Consider the following 26,704-nt stretch of genomic DNA (forward strand, 5'->3'; position numbering starts at 1 on the left):
ACTGCTTTTGCTGTCTCCCACAGGTTTTGGTGACTTGTGTCTTCATTGTTTTGTTTAAGGAATTTAACAATTTCCTCTTTTATCTCTTCCTAAACTTAACTATTGTTCAGCATAATGTTGTTTAATTTCCATGTCTTTGTTTGAGGATGAAGGTTTTTGTTGGGGTTGAGTTCTACCTTTATTGCCTTGTGGTCTGAGAAGATACAAGGTATAATTTCTAGTTTTTGAATTTTGCTGAGGTTTGATTTTTGTCCTAGAATGTGGTCGATTTTAAAGTACCTACCACGGGCTGACAAGAAAAATGTAGATTTGGGATGGCGTGTTCTGTATATGTCTATTAATCTCATTTGTTCTAGGGTCACATTGAAGTCCTTTGTATCTTAGTTTCTGTTTACAAGATTTGTCCCAGTCTGTTAGAGGGGTGTTAAAGTCCGTGATTATTATGGTGTTATGGGATATCATATTGCTGAGACCCAGCAAGGTCTTTTTCATAAATCTGGGAGCATTTAAGTTAGTTGTATAAATATTTAAAACTGAAATGTCTTCTTGTTGTATTGTTTCCTTGACCAGTATAAAGTGTCCACCTTGGTCTTTCTTAACTTTAGTTGCTGTGTCTGAAAATAAGATCGAAACCTCTCCTTTCTTCTGATTTCCATTTGCTTGAAGTACTATTTTCCATACATTAGCCTTGAGTCTTGTTTTGTCCTTCAAGGCTAGATGTGTTTCCTGTACACAGCATATGGATGGCCTGTGCTTTTTCATCCACAGCCCGCTGGTGCCTCTTGAATGGTGGTGACTTTATTCCATTGACATTTATTGAGAGAATTGATAAGTGTGGTGAAGTTCCATTCATCTTATTTTGTGAAAGTCTGTTGTGTCATTTTATCCTTTGCACCATTGTGGAAGCTGAATTTTGAGCTTCAGTTTCTGGGTGTTTTCTTTGCTGATGGTCCTTTGTGATGGTCAGTGTTGAAAATAGGTCTGAGTATTTCTTGTAAAGCTTGTCTTGTTGTGGCGAATTTCCTTAGTGTTTGTGTATCAGCAAAGGATTTTATTTCTCCATCGATTTTGAAGCTCAGTTTAGCAGGATTCAGAATTCTGGACTGAAAATTGTTTTGTTTAAGAATGTTGAGGGTGGATGACCATGCTCTTTTCTGGCTTGGAATGCTTCAGTTGAAAAGTCTGCTGTCATCCTAGTGGCTCTTCCTCTGTAGGTCAGTTGGTGCTTACTCCTAGCTGCTTGCAGAATTTTTTTTTTTTTTCAATCTTGACTTTGGACAGGTTCATTATAATGTGTCTTAGAGAAATTCTGTTTTAGTTGAGATGACCTGGGGTTTAATATCCATCTGTAAGGAGTGTATTGGGATCTTTAGTAAAACTTGGAAAGTTTTCCTTTATAGTCCCCAGTAGGGCTTCCATTCCTTTGGGACAATTTTCTTCCCTTTCAGGGATCCCTATTAATTCATATGTTTGAAAGCTTCATGGAGTCTTGTTCTCTAAGCACCTGCTCTGCTTTCTATCTCTTCTTTTTTGACAGTAACTACCTGTGTTAACACAAAGAGTGTTTTATCCTGTCTCTGTTCTTCTCCGTGGTCTAATCTGTTTTTGATACTTTCTACTGCTTCTTTACGTTCCCTGATTATCTCTTTCATTTCTTTAAACTCTGCCATATCCTTTCTGTATTCTACATCTTTTTCATCCAACTTTTGCTTCTGTTATTCCATTTTCTTGTCCATTTCTTTCATTGTGTTATATTATCCATATTTTAAATTCCCTTTGCATGTCAAGTCCATTAATTCTTTAGAGGTGGAGTCTTCTGTAGTAGCTGGTTCATGGTCCCTTGGGGAAGTTGCTCTGCTTTGGTTTTTCATGTTGCCTAAATTTTTCTTTTGATTTCTTCTTATGTGTTCTTTCTACTTGTTCACCTCCTTGTCTTCCTTTTTTCTTTTTGCTTTATCCTTTGCATCATGTTACCTTGTCTCAGAGGTCAAAAAGAAGAGAAGAGTAAAGCACAAATAGTGAGAAACAAGAAGAAAAGAAACGAAGAAAAGAGAAAAGGAAAAGGGAAGTGGGATTAAAAAAAAATTGAAGAACAGGAGAGAATGAGGACAGGAAGAGAGAATGAAAGTGGTGAAAGAAATGGTGTTGATTGGCACAGTGTTAAGGCCACCCATGTAATTCAAGGATTTTGAGGGGCTGGGCTGGTCAGCTTCCTGGAAATCAGGAGCTCCATATCATGTGGGCCAGTTTATCCTGGTGGCTCTTACGTGCCTAATGAGTCAGATTTCTACCATTCTGGATCACACTTTGTATCCAGGTCACCACCTCCTTGCTGTGCTCCCTGAGCATAGGCAAACTCTTCTTCCTGGCGAAAAATACAGGAGTCCTTTCTCTTTTTTTTTTTTTTTTTGTGGGTTTTGGCCGGGGCTGGGTTTGAACCTGCCACCTTCGGCATATGGGACTGGCGCCCTACCACTTTGAGCCACAGGCGCCACCCCAGTCCTTTCTCTTGATGAAAGTAAAAATAGAAGTTAAGAGTAGAACAAATGAAACAAATTAGCAAACAAACAAACAAAACATACAAACAAAAAACACACACAATAGAACAAAACAAATGCTCAAATGGCCAAAAACTGGAGCAACCCCAGCAATATAGACAATAAGAGGAAAAAAAAGTTAAAAAAAATTAAAAATAATTTAGAAAATTTATATGTAGTGGAAGAGGTTAACTTTAACAGAAATATATATGTTGTAATATGTCTCCAGGACTCCAGGTAATGCTGTAGTTTTTTAGAAGATGGAGAACATAGCCAGCCACAGGCCACCTCTGGTTTTCTTCTCTAACTTAGTTGCCCTTGGGTGATTGCCTGGTGGTTTCCTCAGCATTCAGACCCTGCTGAGGTGGGATTTTAAAGCTCTCCTTAATCCTTCAGGTACAGGTCTCACCATGCCCCATAACACCAGTTCCCTTGGGGTGCAGGAGTTTCTTAGCCTGTCACAAGAGTGGAGTTTTGATCCTGCAGATGGAATTAAGACAGCTGTGCTTTAAGCCCCTGCTAAGACCTCCTCACTACTTTCCTACAATGGCAGCCACCTGGCCACCAAGACCTTCCCAGTATGGCTGTCTCACCAGCCACCAAACTGATAGTAAATCCACTCTAACCAGTATTCAAATCTGGTTGCTGTATACTATTTGAGGCCTCCCACTCTTCCAAGCTTTCCACTCAATATGCAGCTTCCCCCCAGAACTGAAAACTCTGTAAAGGCTTTCTCCCATCTCAGACCTCTGGGGTGTGTGTGTGTGTGGGCCAGTTTATCCTGGTGGCTCTTACGTGCCTAATGAGTCAGATTTCTACCATTCTGGATCACACTTTGTATCCAGGTCACCACCTCCTTGCTGTGCTCCCTGAGCTATGACTTTGGGTTAGGTACCCTCTCCAGGTATGACTAGGTTCTTCCTTTTCCCCTAGTCATACTGGGAAAACTCAGCTGAATGATCTTTCTGGTTTGCTATCTTTTTCCCTTCTACTTTTTACATTTTCGTATAGTCATTTGCCTCTGTTGTGTTCATTTCTACGCCATAAATCCCCAACAGTTCTGCATGTTGTCCACCTTTTGCACTAGACTCTTACCATGCTTGTTTTTTCTGTTCATTTTTTTCTAATGTCTTGGCTATGTTTTTGTTCCTTTGTTTTCTTGCCTGTCTCCTCTCTTTATCCTAGATTTATGTTTTTTTGCTGCTTTTTGTGTTTTATGATTTTTTTGATTGAATGCCAGATACTGTGTATATGAAGCTACAGAGAAAGTAAGTAATATTTGTGCCTAGTGGAGGCTATGCCTGTTCTTTCAATCAGGCCACTAATGTGTAGGGCCCACTTTGTAGTGGAGCTGAGATTTGGCATTGTTGCTACTTTAATTAGATTCAGTTTATCTCAGGCTTTAATGTGATGTGAGGATGCTATTGGAACCTTCTCTGGAAGGCTTGTCTCAGTTCTCCTGTACTGTCCTCAGCCTTTCCCATTCCCTATACGCCTGTGTCTTAGAGACTACCTGTCTGCCTCTGGCCCAGCCTCCAGAATCTTTTGTGCTCTACTCAGAGATAGCATGAGGTACCTGAAGTTTCCTCTCTTCTCTTTGCCCCTACTATACCTTAGGGTTGGTCTCTCAGTCCTCTCAGATTTCCTTATGAGCACTTGGTGAAATCCCCACAGGTAAGAGTTACAGAGTGGGATTAGACTCTGTAGGTCTCCTAGGAATTCTAAACCATCACACTACCTTGTACTCTTTTTTTTTTTTTTTTTTTTTTCCAATTTTGGCTGGGGCTGGGCTTGAACCTGCCATCCCAGTATATGGGGCTGGTGCCTTACTCCTTGAGCCACAGGCGCCCCCACTACCTTATATTCTACCTCGCTTTCTCTTTGTCCTGGTGCTCCGCCAGGGATGAAGGCAGTGCTTGTGCATCTGTCTGCCCTTGTCTTCTCTCCAGGGAGGGCTCTTATACTTTCTAGATTTTGGTTTATTAGGTTTTCTTCATATCTTCGCTCTCAGGTTGGTTTAAGAAAAAAACAGCTGTGGTTCTCCATCTTGGCCATCTTATTGGTAAGTTGGGAATCATTTCCTCTCATAATTTCCGGAATTCTAAGCAGAAGCAGCAGTTCTCTAATGGTTACTTATTTGAATTTGCTGTTATTGGCACATGTCATCCTATTTCTGACCGTGTCATTGTTTGCTTCCTCTATTTGAAACATCTTTTTGGTAGACAAAAGAGAAGTTATTATAAATACTTCAACCTAATTAAAATTAGGCAGCGTACTTTTGTCATCTCTGGAAAACGTCTGATGCATAGATTTGTACTTCATATTTTTTCCCAGAAACCCTAATGAGAAACTTACTACAAACTACTACATTTCTCTAACCTTTCAAAGTCCTTTGTTTGACATTGGCACTTTCCCCTTTTCATGATAAAAGTTAGTACAGAACTTCTGCTAATTAGGTTTGTTTTCTCGGTTTCCTTCTCAACATTCTTCTTTAAAGAGCCTTATAATAGGCTTGGGGCCCATAGCATAGTGGTTATGGCACCAGCTATATACACTGAGGCTGGCAGGTTTGAATCCAGCCCCAGCCTGCTAAACAACAATGACATCTACAACAAGAAAATTAGCTGGGCGTTGTGGCAGGCGCCTGTAGTCCCAGCTACTTGGGAGGCTGAGGCAAGAGAATCGCTTAAGCCCAAGAGTTTGAGGTTGCTGTGAGCTATGATGCCACAGCACTCTACCAAGGGTGACATATGGAGACTGTGTCTCAAAAAAAAAAAAAAGAAAGTCTTATAATATTCTTGATTGCTACTATCATAAATTTCGGTAGCTTTTAAAATCTTGATGGGTGTTTTTTCTTAACAACTCCCTCCATTTATTATAATGTTTCTCCAGGCTTGTCTTGTTTTCATTTCTCTGTACTTTTTTCTTTTTGTATATTTTCTAAATTTATGAGCTCAGTGGTCGGTCTATCAGGTAAAATACAGGAAAATATGTGTCTTGCACATATTTTGATAGAACTATAAAAATGCAATTGAAAGAGAATTAATAGACAAGGTGTAAAATGTAAAATACAGATAAGAGTCCCACAGACACTTTCTTATGCTTAGGCCTAAGATTATACCTGATGAATACACACACACACACACACGCACACATATATATTTATTTTGAATGAGTGAATGAAAAGATTGAGTAAACTAGTAAACTTGCTAGTAAATTAAACTAAGAATTTTACAGTTTTTGAAAGGACATGTTTTATCAATAAATTTTTAGGGATATAAACAACATAGCAAATATAACAACAGTAAAGAACAGAAAATTGATTCCAGAACTTGCTTAACATTAAATGTTTTTTTTTTTTTTTTTCCTTCAGACTTCAATTCCCAATCTTATGCTTTATAGAGAATAATTATGGTTTTAAGGAAAGAAAGACTATCTGGTAACTTGTTCTCTTTTACCTGGTTTATTTTTTTTCCTTCATGAAGTTTATATTGTTAGGTTTTGTTTACCAAGCATCAGTTTTGACTCACCTGTGGTCAGTTATTCAAAGCTGAGCGTGGGATGGTCAGTTATGTAGGTAGGTACTGGGTTGTGTTTTGGTTGAGATGAATTATGAGATGAATAAGGGAGTAGCAATGTTATCGGTTGAACCAGTATGATGCATTCCAACAATATTGGCTCCAAGAACCCAACTCAGAATTTTCTCGGTTCTAATTCTAGTTCCATTGTTGTCACCTTAGCTTCTCTGTGAAGTGAAGATATAATATCTTTATATAAGTGTGACTAATTCAGCACACTATTGTGAAATTTTCTGTTCTTTGCTGTTCTTATATTTGCTGTGTTGTTTATCTCCCTAAAAATTTATTTATAAAACATGTCCTTTCAAAAACTGTAAAATTCTTCATTTAGTTTACTAGCAAGATGCTATTGCAGTTTGAAATATGTTAAATGTTTCCTAAAGTCTCTATTTCCCAAGCCCTTACCTCTGAAACATTACAATAGGAAAAATAAAACATGCACTAAAACATGTTTCAACCATTTTAAATTTCTATTGTTTCTTTTTCTTTTTAAAGATCAATTGCTTGGACATCATTAAGCGAAAAATGAGACTTTAGGAAACATTTAACATATTGTGATAAGGTGGGGACCAAGTTTTACATAATGCTAGTTGGTTCTAAAGTAATGTTTTTCAAGTGTGTTACAAAGAAAGTGTAGTGTAATGAATTTATTCTCAATAGTGGAAATGTTTTCAGTTACCTTATTATTTGCCAGAATGTTAATAAATAGAATTGTTTCCTTGTGGATGATCCAGTTTTCCTTAATCTCTCATCTTTCATCGAGTTTGTTCTCTGCCATCTTCCACAAAGGGCCAGGTGGCTCAAGTCTGAGTCATTGTGCCCGAAGGCAAGGAATCTAATAATACTTTACTTTTTATGCCACATTGGGTTTTTGTCCAGATGTAAATGGCAGTTGGATCGAATCCTGACATTTGCCTTTTATACTTACTTTAGTGTTGATAATTCTAGTTCATAACTCTTTACCACTCCACCCTCATTTCTATGTTCCAAGTTACCAGGACTGTTGTCCTTTCTCCTAGACAGCATCTCCTTTTGCTGTTGTAGATGTAATGTGGCTAATAATATCCAACCATTTACCTGTAGTTAATATTTCCCCTCACATATGAACATCAGTGGAAAACCTGAGGGGAAAACAGAAAGAAGCTAGTGAGTTTAAAGGGACTTCTTCGGGCTCATTGTGTATTTTGCAAGCATGGGTATATTAAGTCCTTATTTGCTAATTGTTTATGGCTTTCACTGAATCCCTTTAGTAGTTTTTAATGCTATATAATTGATCTTTTATTTATTTTTGGAGAGACAGCTTTCTTACTCATTTTGTTGATTATAGCATGTAGGAGCTCTAGTTCTAGAATACTTCTCAAGTCCATTCTTTATGTCTTTTTTCACTTTTGTTCTGTATCATCTTTTCAATCTTTATTTTATTTTACTTTATGTTATTCTGCTTTATGCTATTTTACTTTTTTCTTTTTATTTAGTTTTTTTTTTATGGCGGGTCCAGTTCTTTATGTCTTTTTTCACTTTTGTTCTGTATCATCTTTTCAGTCTTTTTATTTTATTTTACTTTATGTTATTCTGCTTTATGCTATTTTACTTTTTAATTTTATTACTTTACTTTTTTCTTTTTATTTAGGTTTTTTTATGGAGGGCCCATTATACAGGCAAGGTTGACTAAATCATTGGCCATTGGTGATTAAGTCAATCTCCAGCCCCATTTTCTTGGAAGTTGGGGAATGGGGCTGACTATCTGACCCTCTCATGATGTGGTTGGTTCTACTTGCAACCAGCACCCCCATCTTGAGCTATCACCTTATTAGCATAAACTCATATGTTTGAAAGGGGTTTTGCTATGAATAACAAAAGACACTCCTGTCATCTCTATCAGGAAACTCCAAGGGTTCCAGAAGCTTTGTGTCAGGAACTGGAGACAAAACGAAAAAAAATTTTTTTTTTGTGGTTTTTGGCCAGGGCTGGGTTTGAACCCGCCACCTCCGGCATATGGGACCGGTGCCCTACTCCTTGAGCTACAGGCGCTGCCCCCCAAATTTTTTTATACATGCAGGGTGGATGGACATAGTTTGTGTTCATTTTAAAGTAGTTTGCTGTAGTAAATTACACATGAACTTTATGTCTACCCTGTGTGTGTGTGTATGTATGTATATATATATGATTATTATTATTATTATTATTTCTTCTTTTTCTATTTCAGGTCATTGTGAAGGTGCAAACAACCAGGTCACCATTTTCAATTTTTTTTTTTTTTTTTTTTTATTGTTGGGGATTCATTGAGGGTACAATAAGCCAGGTTACACTGATTGCAATTGTTAGGTAAAGTCCCTCTTGCAATCATGTCTTGCCCCCATAAAGTGTGACACACACCGAGGCCCCACCCACCTCCCTCCTTCCCTCTTTCTCCTTCCCCCCCCATAACCATAATTGTCATTAATTGTCCTCATATCAAAATTGAGTACATAGGATTCATGCTTCTCCATTCTTGTGATGCTTTACTAAGAATAATGTCTTCCACGTCCATCCAGGTTAATATGAAGGATGTAAAGTCTCCATTTTTTTTAATGGCTGAATAGTATTCCATGGTATACATATACCACATATACCACTTGTTAATCCATTCCTGGGTTGGTGGGCATTTAGGCTGTTTCCACATTTTGGCGATTGTAAATTGAGCTGCAATAAACAGTCTAGTACAAGTGTCCTTATGATAAAAGGATTTCTTTCCTTCTGGGTAGATGCCCAGTAATGGGATTGCAGGATCAAATGGGAGGTCTAGCTTGAGTGCTTTGAGGTTTCTCCATACTTCCTTCCAGAAAGGTTGTACTAGTTTGCAGTCCCACCAGCAGTGTAAAAGTGTTCCCTTCTCTCCACATCCACGCCAGCATCTGCAGTTTTGAGATTTTGTGATGTGGGCCATTCTCACTGGGGTTAGATGATATCTCAGGGTTGTTTTGATTTGCATTTCTCTAATATATAGAGATGATGAACTTTTTTTTATGTGTTTGTTAGCCATTCGTCTGTCGTCTTTAGAGAAAGTTCTATTCATGTCTCTTGCCCATTGATATAAGGGATTGTTGGCTTTTTGCATGTGGATTAATTTGAGTTCTCTATAGATCCTAGTTATCAAGCTTTTGTCTGATTGAAAATATGCAAATATCCTTTCCCATTGTGTAGGTTGTCTCTTTTTGGTTATTGTCTCCTTAGCTGTACAGAAGCTTTTCAGTTTAATGAAGTCCCATTTGTTTATTTTTGTTGTTGTTGCAATTGCCATGGCAGTCTTCTTCATGAAGTCTTTCCCCAAGCCAATATCTTCCAGTGTTTTTCCTATGCTTTCTTGAAGGATTTTTATTGTTTCATGCCTTAAGTTTAAGTCCTTTATCCATCTTGAATCAATTTTTGTGAGTGGGGAAAGGTGTGGGTCCAGTTTCAGTCTTTTACATGTAGACATCCAGTTCTCCCAACACCATTTATTGAATAGGGAGTCTTTCCCCCAAGGTATGTTCTTGTTTGGTTTATCAAAGATTAGGTGGTTGTAAAATGTTAGTTTCATTTCTTGGTTTTCAATTCGATTCCAAGTGTCTGTGTCTCTGTTTTTGTGCCAGGACCATGGTGTCTTGAGCACTGTGGCTTTGTAGTACAGACTAAAATCTGGTATGCTGATGCCCCCAGCTTTATTTTTGTTACAGAGAACTGCCTTAGCTATACGGGTTTTTTTCTGGTTCCATACAAAACGCAGAATCATTTTTTCCAAATCTTGAAAGTACCATGTTGGTATTTTGATAGGAATGGCATTGAATAGGTAGATTGCTTTGGGAAGTATAGACATTTTAACAATGTTGATTCTTCCCATCCATGAGCATGGTATGTTCTTCCATTTGTTAATATCCTCTGCTATTTCCTTTCTGAGGATTTCATAGTTTTCTTTATAGAGGCCCTTCACCTCCTTCGTTAGGTATATTCCTAGGTATTTCATTTTCTTTGAGACTATGGTGAAGGGAGTTGTGTCCTTAATTAGTTTCTCATCTTGACTGTTATTGGTGTACACAAAGGCTACTGACTTGTGGACATTGATTTTATATCCTGAAACATTACTGTATTTTTTGATGACTTCTAGGAGTCTTGTGGTTGAGTCTTTGGGGTTCTGTAAGTATAAGATCATGTCGTCAGCAAGAGGGAGAGTTTGACCTCCTCTGCCCCCATTTGGATTCCCTTTATTTCCTTGTCTTGCCTAATTGTATTGGCTAGAACTTCCAGCACTACGTTGAATAGTAAAGGTGACAGAGGACAACCTTGTCTGGTTCCAGTTCTAAGAGGAAAAGCTTTCAGTTTTACTCCATTCAGTAAAATATGGGCTGTGGGTTTGTCATAGATAGCTTCAATCAGTTTTAGAAATGTGCCACCTATGCCTATACTCTTCAGTGTTCTAATTAGAAAAGATGCTGGATTTTATCTAATGCTTTTTCTGCATCTATTGAGAGGATCATGTGATCTTTATTTTTGCCTCTGTTAATATGGTGGATAACGTTTATAGACTTGCGTATGTTAAACCAGCCTTGCATCCCTGGGATGAAGCCTACTTGATCATGATGAATGACTTTTTTGATGATAAGCTGTAATCTATTGGCTAGGATTTTGTTGAGAATTTTTGCGTCTATGTTCATGAGTGAGATTGGTCTGAAATTCTCCTTTTTGTTTGGGTCTTTTCCTGGTTTTGGTATCAGGGTGATGTTTGGTTTTGGTATCAGGGTGACTTCATAGAATGTGTTGGGGAAGATTCCTTCTTCCTCAATTTTTTGGAATAATTTCTGTAGTACAGGAATAAGCTCTTCCTTGAAGGTTTGATAGAATTGTGGAGTGAAGCCATCTGGACCAGGGCATTTTTTGGTTGGAAGCTTTTTTATTATTTCTTTGATCTCAGTGCTTGAAATTGGTCTGTTCAGGAGCTCTATTTCTTCCTGGCTGAGTCTAGGGAGAGGGTGTCATTCCAAATATTGATCCATTTCTTTCACATTGTCAAATTTCTGGGCATAGAGTTTCTGGTAGTATTCAGAGATGATCTCTTGTATCTCTGTGGGATCAGTTGTTATTTCCTCTTTATCATTTCTGATTGAGGTTACTAGAGATTTTACTTTTCTATTCCTCGTTAGTCTGGCCAATGGTTTATCTATTTTATTTATTTTTTCAAAAAACCAACTCCTTGTTTCATTAATTTTCTGAATGATTCTTTTGTTTTCAATTTCATTGATCTCTGATTTGATTTTGGATATTTCTTTTCTTCTACTGAGTTTAGGCTTAGATTGTTCTTCTTTTTCCAATTTTATCAGATGGCTTGTGAGATTGTTGATGCGCTCTCTTTCTGTTTTTCGAATGTAGGCATCTAAAGTAATGAATTTTCCTCTCCAAACTGCTTTTGCAGTATCCCACAGGTTTTGGTAGCTTGTGTCTTCATTGTTGTTATGCTCAAGGAAGTTAATGATTTCCTGTTTTATTTCTTCCTTCACCCATCTGTTATTCAACAGAAGATTGTTTAGTTTCCATGCCTTTGGGTGGGGTCGAGCATTTTTGTTAGAGTTGAGTTCCACCTTTAGTGCCTTATGGTCTGAGAAGATACAAGGTAAAATTTCAATTCTTTTGATTCTGTTGATATTTGTTTTGTGTCCCAGGATATGATCAATTTTGGAGAATGTTCCATGGGGTGATGAGAAGAATGTATATTCTTTATCTTTGGGATGCAGTGTTCTATATGCGTCTATCAAGCACAGTTGTTCTAGGGTCTCATTTAAGTCTCTTATATCCTTGTTTAATTTCTGTTTAGAGGATCTGTCCAGCTCTGTAAGAGGAGTGTTAAGGTCCCCTGTTATTTTGGTATTATCAGATATCATATTGCTCAGACTGAGTAAGGTCTGTTTCAAGAATCTGGGAGCATTTAAATTGGGTGCATAGATATTTAGAATTGAAATGTCTTCTTGTTGTAGTTTTCCCTTGACCAATATAAAGTGACCATCTTTGTCTTTTTTGACTTTAGTTGCTTTAAATCCACATGTATCTGAAAATAAGATTGCAACTCCTCTTTTCTTCTGAATTCCATTTGCCTGAAAAATTGTCTTCCAACCCTTGACTCGGAGCTTTAATTTGTCTTTTGAAGCCAGGTGTGTTTCTTGCAGACAGCAAATGGATGGCTTGTGTTTTTTAATCCAGTCAGCCAATCTATGTCTCTTCAGTGGGGAATTCAAGCCATTAACATTTATTGAGATGATTGATAAGTGTGGTAGTATTCTATTCATTTTATTTTGTGAGAGTCCATTGCTTAGTTTTATCTTTTGCATCAGTGTGGAGGTTTGGTTCTGTCCTTTAATTTCTGAGTTCTTACTTTGCTGCTGATCCATTGTGGTGGTCAGTGTGCAGAACAGGTTGAAGTATTTCCTGTAGAGCTGGTCTTGTTGTGGCGAATTTCCTCAATGTTTGTATATCCGTAAATGATTTGATTTCTCCGTCAATTTTGAAGCTTAGCTTAGCAGGGTACAGAATTCTGGGCTGGAAATTGTTCTGTTTAAGTAGATTAAAGGTAGATGACCATTGTCTTCTTGCTTGGAAAGTTTCATTAGAGAAGTCTGCGGTCACTCTGATGGATTTGCCCCTGTAGGTCAACTGGCGCGTACTCCTGGCAGCTTGCAGAATCTTTTCTTTTGTCTTGACTTTGGACAGGTTCATCACAATGTGTCTTGGGGAAGCTCGGTTAGAGTTGAGGCGACCTGGGGTCCGATAGCCCTCTGAAAGCAGTGTGTCAGAATGTTTGGTGATATTTGGGAAATTTTCTTTTATAATATTTTCTAGTATGGCTTCCATTCCTCTGGGGCATTCTTCTTCCCCTTCTGGAATTCCTATAACTTGTATGTTGGAACGCTTCATAAAGTCCCATAATTCTGACAGTGAACGTTCTGCTCTCTCTCTCTTCTTTTCTGACTCTTTTACTATCTGAGTTATCTCAAAAACTTTGTCTTCTACCTCTGAAATTCTTTCTTCTCATGGTCTAACCTGTTGCTGATACTTTCCATTGCATCTTTAAGTTCCCTGATTGACTGTTTCATTTCCTTCAGCTCTGCTATATCCTTTTTATATTCTTCATATCGTTCATCTCTTATCTGATTCTGTTTTTGGATTTCCTTTTGGTTATTTTCCACTTTATTAGCAGTTTCCTTCATTGTTTCCATCATTTCTTTCATTGTTTTCAACATGTGTATTCTAAATTCCCTTTCTGTCATTGCTAACATTTCTGTATAGGTGGAATCCTCTGCAGTAGCTACCTCATGGTCCCTTGGCGGGGTTGTTCTGGACTGGTTCTTCATGTTGCCTGGAGTTTTCTGCTGATTCTTCCTCATGAGTGATTTCTTTTATCTGTTTCCTTGCCCTAATTTTCCTTTCACTTCCTCTTGCTCTTTAAGTTCTCATGCCTGTGGACTAAAGGTTACAGGACCAGAATTGTGAGAAGGTTTAAGAGCAAAAAAGGGATGAAAGAAAGGAGAACCAACTGATAAAAAGAAAAAAGAAAAATAGAGAAAGGAGAGGGGGTGGGGAAAAGGAATATTGACAAAAAGAAGTGAGGCACAGAAAGAGGGAGACAGAGCAATATAGGTGTACAGTAGGGTACTTTAATATAACCTTGAAAAAATAACCACCTTCTGGGGGTGCCCAGTCGGGAGGTTCCCTTGAGGTCAGTAGCTCTTTGCTAACCTGATCAGACACAGTACCCCACCTCCACCAAGTAGAGAGGAAAGACAAAAATGCTATAAATCAAACCAAAACAAGCAAAGAGAAAACTTTACGGGATAAAATTGGCTGGAGAAACCAAATAATAGCGGTAGAAGCACCAACAGAAATGAAGTTCTAATTATTGAAATAGGCAGCAATGGGAAATTATAATTAAACTAGAAAAATTGAGAAAGAAAAAGGATCTGTATGGAAAAGGTTGAACTTAAAAAACAAAACAACAATCAACAACATCAAAATAAACAAAAGAAAAAAACCAAACCAAAAAAAATAAAACAAAAAACACAACCAAAAACAAAGGAGTATGTATATGTTATTGAATATTGTCTGGGCAACACATGGTCTTCTGGGGTATGAGATGTTAATCACAGTTCTGATACGACTGGAGGCTGCTCGTTTCTCAAACCCCAGCAGGTAGACACCCTAAATCTCTCTTCAGCCCACTTAAAAGGCACTTTGAACTTGTTCACTTACGGAGCAGAGCTTTCTCAGGGAAGTGCTTGTCGCTGGAATCACTGCTGAAGTGGCTATCCACTTACCCTGTGTGTCAAAACTGGTCTCCCTCTGCCTCCGAGGGTTAGGGCTGCAAGGCGGCTCAGACCCCGCCCTTAGGCTACTTTGTCTCTGGGTTACCAGCTCTCACCCAATTCCAGCTCTGCGACCCTGAGGGCGGAGCTTGCGGGGCAGAGCGCTCACAATGGCTGCCTGTGACCCAGAGCCAAACACTATTAGCTCCGTCTGGCTCAGCGGCTCATACTGGGGCCCTAGACAATGGCCAAAGTTCTCCGCACTCCCACTCAGGCTCTCCCCAAGGCAGTCCAGCTGAGTGCCAAATCCAAAGACACCAAAACAGTTCACAGGTAAGGCCTTTCTGGTTTGCAGTCTCGCTGCTACTGAACTTATAGTTGCGGGCTGGTTTAGACGGATTGAACACACGCGACCACTTGCCGGTTTTCCACTGTTTTAGTCCTCCTCTTGGGGTCCAGAAGTCTCTCGCTGCTCCCTGTATCCTCGCAGGGGTGATGATAGGCAGATCTCACCAGCCAGAGATGCCTGGAGTCCTATATCCCCAGATTCACGGTGCCCAGATGCAAGGAAGCTGTTACTCGGCTGCCATCTTGCTCCGCCCCACCATTTTCGAATTTTTTAAGTAAAGTCCCTCTTGTAGTTGTGTCCTGCATCTAAATGGTGTGCCATACACCCCTACCTTGTGCCCTTTAAGTGGGAGCACACTAGCCCCTTCTCCCCTACCCCATTCCTCCTCCCACCAACTTGAAGAGAATTAAGTTTTTCTCCTATGCGGGTATGTGTTAGATCATCTACTGGCTTCATAATAAAATCAAGTACATTGAATACTTGCTTTTCTGTTCTAATGATACTTTACTAAAGAGAATGTGTTTCAACTCCATCTAGATTAATACAAAGATGTAAAGTCTCCATCTTTTCCTACAGTTGAATTGCACTCCATGATATACATATACCACATTTTGTTAATCTTTTCCTGAGTTGATGGGCATTTAGGTTGATTCCACATCTTGGCAGTTGTAAATTCAGCTGTGATTAATGTTCTAGTGCAAATGTCTTTATGATAAAATGATTTTTTTCCTGCATAAATTTTGAAGCTTAGTTTAGCAGGATATAGAATTCTTGGCTGAAAACTATTTTGTTTAGTAAGGGTAAAAGTAGCTGATCATTCTCCTCTTGCTTGGAAAATTTCAACTGAGAAGTTCACTGTCATCCTGATGCATATGACCTTTTAGGTCAATTTGCACGTACTCCTCACTGCTTGCAGAATTTTCTCTTTCCTCTTAACCTTGACAGTCTCATTACCATGTGTCTTTGAGGTGATCTATTTGTGTTGAGATGACTGGGACTTTGATACCCCTCTAAAAGGAGTGTTTTGGGATTTCCAACGATACTCAGAAAGTTTTCATTTATGATATCCTCCAGTATGTCTTTCCTTCCTTTGGAACACTCTTCTTCCCCTTCATGAATAGCTATAATTTGTATGTTTGAATACTTCATCAAGTCCCATAATTCTCTGGGTAAATATTTAGCTTTCTCTCCTTTTCTGCCTCTTTCACTGGCTGGGTTAGCTCAAGAGCTTTATCTTGTAGCTCTGAGATTCTTTCTTCTCCATGGTCTAATCTGTTGTTAATACCTTCTGCTGCATTTTTAAGTTTCCTGATTGCTTCAGTTCCTTAAGCTCTGCCATATCTTTTTCTATATTCTTCGTATCTTTAATCCATTTTTTGGTTATGTTTTTCCAGTTTCTCATCAATTCCCATTATTGTTTTTGCCATCCATATTTTAAATTCCCTTTCTGTCATTTTCATTAATTTTTTATAGGTGGAATCCTCTGCAGTTGCTACCTCATAATCCCTTGGCGGGGGATGTTGCTCTATTCTGGGTTTTCACATTGCCAGAATTTTTCTGTTAGTTCCTTCTCATGTGTGTTTTCTTACTCATTTCCTTCCCCTAGTTTTTTCTTCTCACTGTCTTCTTTGCTTTAAATTACCTTGTCTCAGAGTGTAGGTGTTGAAGTGGCTTTTTGGTATAAGGATAAAAATTGAGAAGGGAGAAAGAGAAAGAAAAGATAAAGGGTAGAGGGAATAAAGAAGGGGTGGTGGAAGGAAAGGATTGAAGAAAGTGAGAGATAGAGGACAGTAAGAGAGAGAGAGAATGACAGGAGAAATGGCGGTTTTTGGTGCGCTGCTTTTACCACACCGCAGCACTAGACTTTGGTGGGGAGTGTCGAGCTTGATGGGGCCCTCAAAGTCAGGCAATCTTTCCTAGTCTGGGAAAAAGCAAGATCCCCACCTTCACCAAATACAGAAATCAGCAGTATATTGCAGCAGGGACTTACCAATGCCTTCTTTGCAAAGGCCAAAGGTAGAAGGATACCCCAAACCATGAGCTCATGTTCTCCTTGAGCCAGACCAGTGCTGGGGAGGCCCTCCCCCCGCCAGACCTATGCCCTGACCCCCCTAGCCCTCGGAGAAGAGAAAAAAAATTAATTATTAAAATTAAATAAAAATAGATAAAAATTAAAAATATAATTTTGTAAGATAAAGAAGAAAAAAAGGACATCTTATGTGTTGTATGAGAAATTTATGTGGGAAAAGTAGAAAAATCTTTACCAAAAGAGTGTAAAGGAAGAGAAAAAAAAAGAAAGACTAAAAGTGGTTTAAAACCCCTAACAAAAATCAAGGAGCCCTTACTATTGAAAAAAGTAGAAATTAAAAACTAAAAATATAACCAACAGCTAAACATAAATAGCTACAACAATAAAGAAGATAGCCGGGGGTTGTGGCGGGTGCCTGTAGTCCCAGCTGCTCAGGAGGCTGAGGCAAGAGAATCATGTAAGCCCAAGAGCTGGAGGTTGCTGTGAGCCGTGTGATGCCTTGGCACTCTACCGAGGGCGGTAAAGTGAGACTCTGTCTCTACAAAAAAAAAAAAAAGAAAACAATAAAGAAGAAAAATACAAAGAAACTAAGGAATAAAAATTCAAAAAAGAAGCAAAAATGTAAAAGTGTGTGTGTATTGCAATATATTACCTGCACGCCAGGTGGCACTGTGGTGTTAGGAGATAGAGAAAACACGCTGGATTTTCTGTATATGATTGGGGTCGGGAGCCACTCTCTAGTTGCAAAGGAGGTCAGATCTTGTCTTTCTGACTTCCTTGTTCTCAATCTGGGCCTATTCGCTTCATCAGCATTCAGTTCTCATAAGACTGGGGGTTTCAAAGCTCTCACCAGACTTCTCATGAGGCCTGTCAGATAGTGTCCCCTAACAATGAAGTGTCCCTCCCAGGCAGTGCACTGATTGGCACTCAGCTCACCACAACCATGGCCGCTTGTGCTCAGCAGAGCACTAGGACCCTGTGGACTGTTCTTGCCCTGGGGTGGTCTTCCCAAAATGGCAGGCCCTGCTAGCAGCAAAGCCTACGGGAATGACTGCATTCAACCCTGCCTGACTGATGCTGTTCGAGTCTGCTCTGCTCCAGTGAGCAGCCCAGTGCAAAATCAAAATACTGTAGGACAGCCCTTTCCTGTCCTCAGCCCTCCACAGGACAGTGGGACAGCCGGCTGACTTCTGGCCTCTGCCAGTACCAAGCACCTACCTTCTGTGTAGGTTTTCCTCAGTTCTAGACCTCCTTGTTGGCTCCTGAAGTCTTTTGCAGCTTCACTATCCCCCCAGAGTGATGTTTCTGTGCAGATTCTCCACCCCCAGAGATGGCTGAAGGCCACTTTCCCCTGTTTCGCCCCAGTAGTTGGCAAGGAGACGTCTCTAGTCTGCCATCTTGCTCTGCTCGCCCCTGTTTTACTTTGCTTTACTTTATATTTTATTGCAACCGAGTCTCACTCTGTTGCCCTGGGTGGAGTGCCATGTCATCATACCTCACAGCAACCTCAAACTCCTGGGTTCAAGTGATCCTATTGCCTTAGCCTCCCTAGTCACTGGGACTATAGGTAAGCACCACCAGGCCTGACTAGTTTTTTCCAATTTTAGTACAGATGGGTCTCCCTCTTGCTCAGGCTAGTTTTGAACTCCGGACCTCAAGCAATCCACATGCCTTGGCCTCCCAAAGTGCTAGGATTACAGGTGTGAGCCACTGCACTTGGCCCCCTTTCAGTCTTTTCATACCTATTTGCAGCCAATTCTTGCCTATCTTTAGTCCATTCTCTAGCCGCAGCCACAATGTTCACGTACAGTTTTAATCTGATCATGCTATTCTTCTGCTAAAAAACTTCACTGGTGCATAGGATAAATCAAATCCTACTGTGGCCAGGAGGCCCTGTGTTGCTGGACCTGGGTCTGCCTCCAGGTGTGCAATCAGTGTGCTGCCTATGACTGGCTCATAGGACCGGTGAAGGGCTGATTCTGGCTCCTCCAGAGTGGACTTCTCAGCTTAGTGGATGACTTTGAACTTAAAAAACTTTTTTTTAGAGACTACATTTTTAAGAGCAGTTTTAGGTCCACAGCAAAATTAAGAGGGAAGATGCAGAGACTTTCCCTACTCCTCTGCCCCTACACCTGCAATAGTGTCCCCATTTTTTTTTTTTTTTTTTGTAGAGACAGAGTCTCACTGTACGGCCCTCGGGTAGAGTGCCGTGGCGTCACACGGCTCACAGCAACCTCTAACTCTTGGGCTTACGCAATTCTCTTGCCTCAGCCTCCCGAGCAGCTGGGACTACAGGCGCCCGCCACAACGCCCGGCTATTTTTCTGTTGCAGTTTGGCTGGGGCTGGGTCCGAACCTGCTACCCTCGGCATATGGGGCCGGCGCCCTACTCACTGAGCCACAGGCGCCGCCCAGTGTCCCCATTTTTACCACTCGGCTCTTCTTGTTAAAATTGATGAACTTACTTTGAGATGCCGTTATCATCCAGAATCTATAGTTTGTAGGTGCAAGGGCTTATTTGGGGTTGTACAGTCTATAGTTTTGGACAAATATATAATGATTTGTATCATTGTATCACACAGAGTATTTTCATTGCCTAAAAATCCTCGGTACTTTGCCCGTTCATTGCTTGCCCTCTAATCTGTGGCAACTAATGATCTTTTACCATCTCTGTAGTTTTGCCCTTTCCAGAATAGTTAGAATCATACAGTATGTAGACTTCTTAGATTTGCTTCTTTCATTGAGTAGTGTACATTTAAGGTTCTTACTGTGTGTTTTCATGGCTCCAAAGCTCATTTCTTTTAGTGCTGAATATACTTAATTGTCAGCATGTATGAGAGTTTATTAATCCATTTACCTACCAAACAACATCTTGGTTGCTTCTGAGTTTTTGCAGTTATGAATAAAACTGCTATAAATATCCATATGTAGGTTTGTGTGTGGACAGAAGTTTTCAGCTCCTCTGGGTAAGTATAGGAATATGATTGCTGGGTCCTATAGTAAGGGACTTTTTTTTTTTTTTTTTTTTTTTAATTCTTATAAGAAATGACCAAGTGTCTTACAAAGTGCCTGTAACAATTTCATTCCCAGCAGCAACAAATAAGAGTTCCTGTTGCTCCATATCCTCATCAGTACTTGTTCTTGTCAGTGTTTTAGATTTTGGCTATTCTAATAGGTGTGGTATGGTGTCTCACTGAATTTTGCATTTTCCTCATGATATAGGAGTGGGGCTTTTTTCTTAGGCTTGTTTGCTATCTGTATGTTCATATGTATATGCTGGGTGACCCAGCAATTGCACTCTGGGTGTATATTCCAATGAATGGAAAGGATGGACTTGAACAGATATTTGTACATTTGTGTTTGTGACAGCATTACTCATAATAAACAAAAGGAAAGCAACCCAAGTGTCCATGGATGTATGAAAGGATAAACAAAACATGTCATACGGTATACACACAGTGGAATGTTAGCTTCAAAAAGGAGAAAACTCTGACACACGCTCCTGCATGAATGAAGCTTGAATATATTATGCTAAGTGAAATAAGCTGGTCACAAAAAGACAAATAGTGTCTAATCCCACTCACGTGTGGTACCTAGAGTAGTGAAATTCATACAAATAGAAAGTGGAATGGTGGTTGGCAGGGGCTGAGGAGAGGGGCAGTGGAGAGTTATTATTTAATGGGTATGGAGTTTCGTTTTTGCAAGATGAAGAAAGTTCTGGAGTTTCAGTTTTGCAAGATGGTGATGACGGTTGCACAACAATGGGAATGTATTTAGTGCCACTTAAAAATGGTCAAGATTGTAAAATTTATATTACATGCATTTTGCCACACTTAAAATATTTTTTAAAAAAGAAAAAGCTTACCACAGTAAAATCTTTGGAAACAGCAAGATTTTGTTATAGCAGCCAAGAGGGTAACCTGATCTGTTACTGGTGTCTTTCAGACCTGGCGTTTCCTTGACTCTGCAGGCGTTTTCCGAAGAGGAAAGGAAGCAGTGGTTGGAAGCTCTGGGTGGAAAAGAAGCTGTAAGAATAATCAATGGTTGATCTTTATTTCAGAACCTTTAGAGTTGACTTGCATTTCTTTTTATGTTATTTTCGTTTTATAGTATTTGAGAAAAGTTTCCTGCTGAAACAGGTATTAGAATTCATCTTGGAAACATTCAGCATTCAAGTAATTTTGCTTGGGATAGCAGCAGCACATATATAAGACTGGTCCATCGTTAGGTTTTAGTTCTGATTTTTCTTGGTTTCACCGCTGTGATTTGCTTTACTGGAAGAAGTCATCTAAATTTTGTCAATCTTCTGTCCTACCTGATGGTACTTTGGTGATGAACACAATAAATGTTCAGAATGTGTTTTGAAGATGGAGAACAGTAAATGTGAGGCAGTGCAGGGAATAGTATAAGTGACTGCTGTATTAGTTTGCTTGATTTAGCAATTTATGGTTTAGTCAAATGGTATATGGTATTATGTACCCTTAGTGAATGGGCTTCTGTATTCAGATTGCTTTGAGGAATAAATTAAAGGTAGTGATTATGGATCCAGAGGCACCAGAATTCAGCCTGTTTGCTACTTTCCACGCACTGGTTTTATTTTGGTAGACTAGTGGCCTGTGGGAGTTGACAATTTGGCAGATCACACATTGAGTTGGGGGTTTAGTGAGAAAAATTTAAGAAAATGTGAAGGAACCAATTTTTGAATACATTCTACTCCAAGTATTATGAGTCTAAATAAACGGTCAGTGCAGGTACCAGGGGCGCTTATCTGGAAAGCATTTGCCAATTTAGCAGAAATTAGTAAAAAAGGAAAGAGCATGGTTTATAAGTACAGGAGGGGTCATATACAGTAAAAAGAGAGAGGTTTCAGAACAGAGTATGTGAAATGGACAAAACAATGTTTTCTCATGGTAACAGAGAACACTTTGGTGAGAGTATAGGAAATGGGAAGGAAGGCGTTGGTCAGCAATCTCGACCTGGCATTTGAGAAATGAAACCCAAATTAATATATTTAAAAAATTGAGGCTGGGCACGGTGGCTCATACCTATAATCCTAGCATTCTGGGAGGTGGAGGTGGGAGATTCCTTGAGCCCAGGAGAGCCTGAGCAAGAGTGAGACCCCCATCTCAACCACTAAAACCCAAACAAACCAAAAGATACAGGGTGTCCCAAAAGTCGCCCCTAACGTTGCCATACATATGGAAAATGGGAAATTGTAACTAAATGTACCTTTTTAAACAAAATATTCATTGTAGAATTTTATAAAATATTTACAAAATGCTGTGTGTTGGGCACCTCTTTGTACAATTTTGTAATGAATATTTTGTAAATAAAGGTACATTTAGCTACAATTTTCCATTTCCTCTATGTATGGCAACATTAGTGGCAGCTTCTGGAACACCTTAGAAAATAAAATTTAAAAAAGTTAAATAAAAATTGATACTAGGTTGGAGGAACGTATCACCCTCGTGCGCCCCCCCCCCCAAATAGTGGTTAGATTTTTTTGTGTCATCTTACCATATTTGAGATGTATTTAACCTCTATAGTTTTATTTCTATTTATTCCTAATTTGTCCTTGAAAGTTTCAAGTGGGAGTCAATAGTATTTACAGCACTTGTGGTTACTGAGACTCTAAACAGCTTACACTGATCTTTAGCAAAGTCAGTGCATTAACTAGAATATATCTCCCCAGAGATTCAAATACTTTGGAAAGTGAATTTACATAGCATAAGGGATCACATGACTAAATTATTGAGAAATAGCATGTGGCAGTGTAACCTTGAAGACATATATAACCTCTCTTTTGGAGTAAAGAGCCAAGTAATTAACTTAGATATACAGACAAGGCAATATTCAGTTATGTGTTTATATGGGGACACTAGTATTTTTGGCAGGGGCTTTGTAAGCTTTGTGAAAATGGGCGTTAAAATTCTTAAAGGCTTCCAGAATTATCACCTTACTATTTCAGATGTAGTTATTTAAATTACGGGCAGGGGTTAACTATTTATGTAAATACCAGATGTTAGAAATAATGGTGAAAAAATGGGTTTCATCTTACTGATTAGAATACAGCCATTTCTTTGTTGTCCTATAGCTGTAATACGGAGTGTTTGAACTTTCCATAAACTTTCGATAAGTCTCGTAAGAACCACGTCTTGTTCATCTTATTTTTGCTAGTTTAGCATACCTCAGTAAGAGGAAAAGTACTCTCAGAGATGTCCCTTTTTGTTATTTATCTTTGCATCTCAGCATATGAGAGTATGTAATTAGGAAATCACAACATTCTTTCTTGGATAGAATTCCACTGACAACAGATATGTGGACTTTTTCTTTCACGGACCATCTCTTGATGTCAGATGGGTGCCCTACAATTCAAGAGTTAGCGTCATATCCCACAAGTTAAGAATTCAGTCCCACCTGACTACTTTATTTCAGATGCCAATCATAAGTCTGGGTCTTTCATACCTACTATGGACTAACTGGCTATAAATTGGAGATACCCACAACCCCCTCCTTGGGTTCCATAACTTGCTAGAGTGCCTCACAGAACTCAGGGGAACATTTTACTTATGTTTACTGTTATGTTATAAAAGAAGCAAACTGGGAACAGCCAGATGGAAGAGATGTGTAGGGTGAGGTCTGAGTGTGCACGGAGCTCCTGCCCTCTGGGTACTCCACCCTCCCAGCCCTTCAAGTGTTCACCCCACTGGAAGTTCATCAGATCTCACTCTTTAAGAGTATTTTTAAAACTTAATGTCCAGCTGTGTGCAGTGGCTAGCACCTATGGTCCCAGCTACTCAGGAGGCTGAGAAGGGGGAGGATTGCTTGAGCTCAGGAGTTCCAGGGTACAGTCAGCTATGATGGTGCCACTGCACTACAGCCTGGCAACAGAGTGAGACTCCATCTCTTAAAAAGAAAGAAGAAAAAGAGTTTAGCCCCCTTTAAAAAAAAAACAAACCACTTAATCTGCAGTTTACTTTCCAAGAGGTGGATGGGTGGGGCTGAAAGTCACTAGTCTTTCTGGAGGTCAGCCCCATCCGGAGGTTACCCTGGGTTTCTATCCTAAGTTAGCTCATTAGCATAAACTCAGGTGTGATCCAATGGGCTTCCTTATGAATAACAAAGGACATTCCTATTCAGGAAATTCCAAGGATTTAGGATGCCTGTGCTGGGAAGCAGGGATAAATACCAAATTATATTTCTTGTTCTTAACCACTGTCAAGTTTATAAAAATATGCAAAGTTCTAAGTGTACCTACTTGAACAATTTTTATTGATTTGTTAAAAATACTGTTTTTCCTTTCTCTCTTTTACTAGCTGTTCCCTAGTTTTAATAGAGCCATCATACCAAGACCGGAAGGAGGTAAGTGCTAATTTATGAAAATGACTATTCCTCTCACTTCTTCCCATGTTACTCTGAGTGCACTACTGATTTCAAACTGCTGCTGGGGGCGCGTTCTCAGCACCCCTCCAGCTGGTCCTAGCATAGGTGTCGTCTCACCCACTGAGAACTTCCTCAGGTTCCTGGACTACTCCAGCCCGTACTCATCTTCCCTATCTGTGAGTTCTATGAGTCTTTCTCTACAAAAACCAAACAACTGGCTCTACCATTCACTTGGATATTTATTCTTATAACCCTAAGCAGTCACAGTAAGAGTTTCAGGTGGGCACCCTCCAACCTCCTAAGTTGTAAGTTCATATTCTTCATCCTTAGTCTCTGAGTTTGGGCTTCGTAAACAATACACATGTATCATTGCACCTTGGAAAATGGCAACAACTACATGTATTTGAATTTTCTAGAATGATCTTCACATGCACTATGTATACTAGAGGAAAATGAACCACTGCCCACCTCTGTACCCTTGGGTTTTACTGAGATGAAACAAAAATGTGATCAAATTGGCTGGGTTCTTGATGCATTTACTTTTTTATTTATATATTTTTTTTTTGTTGTTGGGGGTTCATTGAGGGTACAATAAGCCAGGTTACACTGATTGCAATTGTTAGGTAAAGTCCCTCTTGCAATCATGTCTTGCCCCCATAAAGATGAATTTACTTTTAATATATTTGGAGGCATCTGGGCTATATTTGTCAAGTGTCCAGTTTGGAAACACTGTTATCTAACATGTGATTTCAGGGTAATCATGATCACTTGAGCCAATACTTGAATAAAACACAGCTCTTCTGGCCCAGCACTGGAAGTGGACGGGGTGCTGCAGAAGGGTAGCACACCCACAGGGGTGCCTTTCTAACCCTTCCCTTTCCTTCCCCTCCCCAACCCTGGATCTTCTCTTCCTCCATTGTCTTCCTTTCCTCTCATTTTCTTTTTCTTCCATCCTTTTCTCCTCCCCCTTTCACTTTTCTCCTCTCCTTTCCCCTTTCTTTTGTCATAGAGAAGTTAAACCATGCTAAGCAGAAGTACAATAGAACCCTGTAAGTTGACTACCCAGGGGATGGTAACCAACTTGTCAATATACAGAGGTGGTCACTATCAGGAACTAGGCCTGCTGTACTGATACATACATGTGGTGCCTGACTGTCATATGAAAATTAGGTTAACTTGAGGTAGTTAGTGCAGGGAGGTGGTCCGCTATCGAAGTTCTACTGTACTTGCATTTTAGAAATCTTTGTGAATAGTGGAGTCGTGAACAGAAAATCACTGCGCAATTTTCTTCATTGAAGTTTTCCTCAAGCGCAGTACTATGGATTATGCACAAAGTTTATATTCATGGATTATTTATGTAACCCTTCTGGGAGCCAAGGGTTAGTGTTACTGTTCTCTGGGTTCTAAATGCAGTGTCCAAGGCGACTACTGTTCTTGATGGAATTCTTGAAACAAGAATTGCCTTTCATTAGGATATACAAAATGCCAGCCTAATCACAGGCAAGCGTCTACATTAGAAAAAGTATAAAATTATATTTTTAAAATAGTCTGTTCTGCCATATGAATCATCTGTTTTAAATTTATTATGAAAATAATAAAATATTATTTTAAAAGCTCGGAGCAGGGTATAAAGTATCAATTTTAAAAAAAGCTTATTGCCCAAACATTTTTAAAAAGCTTTTCTTGAATTTTTTCCTCCTATGCTAAAAAATTTGTGTTTTTAGACTGTGAAGTAATTTAAGAACATTTACTTATGTGTGTGTGTGTGTGTGTGTATAGTTTTCTTTAATTGAGCTGCGGTTAGAAGTTTTGGCAAAGTATATCTTGACTGTTTCTAGGTAGCGTCCCTTAGAGATTTGTATCATTTTTTCTTGGCTGGCTGAAGTAAGTTATATTTATGAATTAAAAAATTATTTTATAGTATACATTTATTTATAAATTATTGGTAATAGATGTCCCGATATTCCAATAAGTGCTCTTCTAAATATATGAAATTTCCATTTATATCATTTAAATATGGAATACGTGAGCTTTAGCTTTTTTAAAATAGTGAAATAAAAATGAGATTGGATTAAACTAATTTTTTTTTGCCATTTTTTGTTAGGCAGAGAAATGTGATAACTGTGCCCTTAATGTTTTATAACTATATTTCTTTTAGGTGCACAGTTGGATAAGATGGGATTCACAATTCTCAGAAAATGCATCAGTGCAGTTGAAGCACGAGGTAACATGATTATCTGAATCATTTTATTCATGAAAGGCTATAGGTATGTAAAATCTAAAAGGCAATTAAAATACTGCTTGTGCAATTAAGTGTTAGGAAGTGCTTTAATATGACATATTTGTGTTGGGTATCAGAGGGTCAGTTACTCATTTAGTATGACAATGTGGGATCTTCCTTTTTATTTACATATTTCTTTCCTATATGAAGAGGTCAGTGTTAAAGGAGAATTGTGTTAGTTTGCTATGCCTGCCATAACAAAATACCACAGACTGGAGGCTTAAATACCAGAAATTTGTTTTCTC

The 26,704-nt window shown here is 39.1% G+C and overlaps 1 protein-coding gene across 4 annotated transcripts in view; it reads left to right on the forward strand.

The window, feature by feature from the left end:
• ARHGAP10 (Rho GTPase activating protein 10) overlaps positions 1-26,704 on the forward strand; it is a 346,448-nt gene that overhangs the window by 168,510 nt on the left and 151,234 nt on the right. For all 4 annotated transcript variants that reach the window (XM_053582345.1, XM_053582335.1, XM_053582326.1 and 1 more), the window contains 3 exons: positions 20,741-20,822; positions 24,112-24,157; positions 26,337-26,402. In XM_053582345.1, the coding sequence (XP_053438320.1) occupies positions 20,741-20,822; positions 24,112-24,157; positions 26,337-26,402 (194 nt within the window). The remainder of the gene's footprint in view (positions 1-20,740; positions 20,823-24,111; positions 24,158-26,336; positions 26,403-26,704) is intronic.

The sequence above is a fragment of the Nycticebus coucang genome, chromosome 1 (genome assembly GCF_027406575.1).
Source record: "Nycticebus coucang isolate mNycCou1 chromosome 1, mNycCou1.pri, whole genome shotgun sequence".
NCBI lineage: Eukaryota > Metazoa > Chordata > Mammalia > Primates > Lorisidae > Nycticebus > Nycticebus coucang.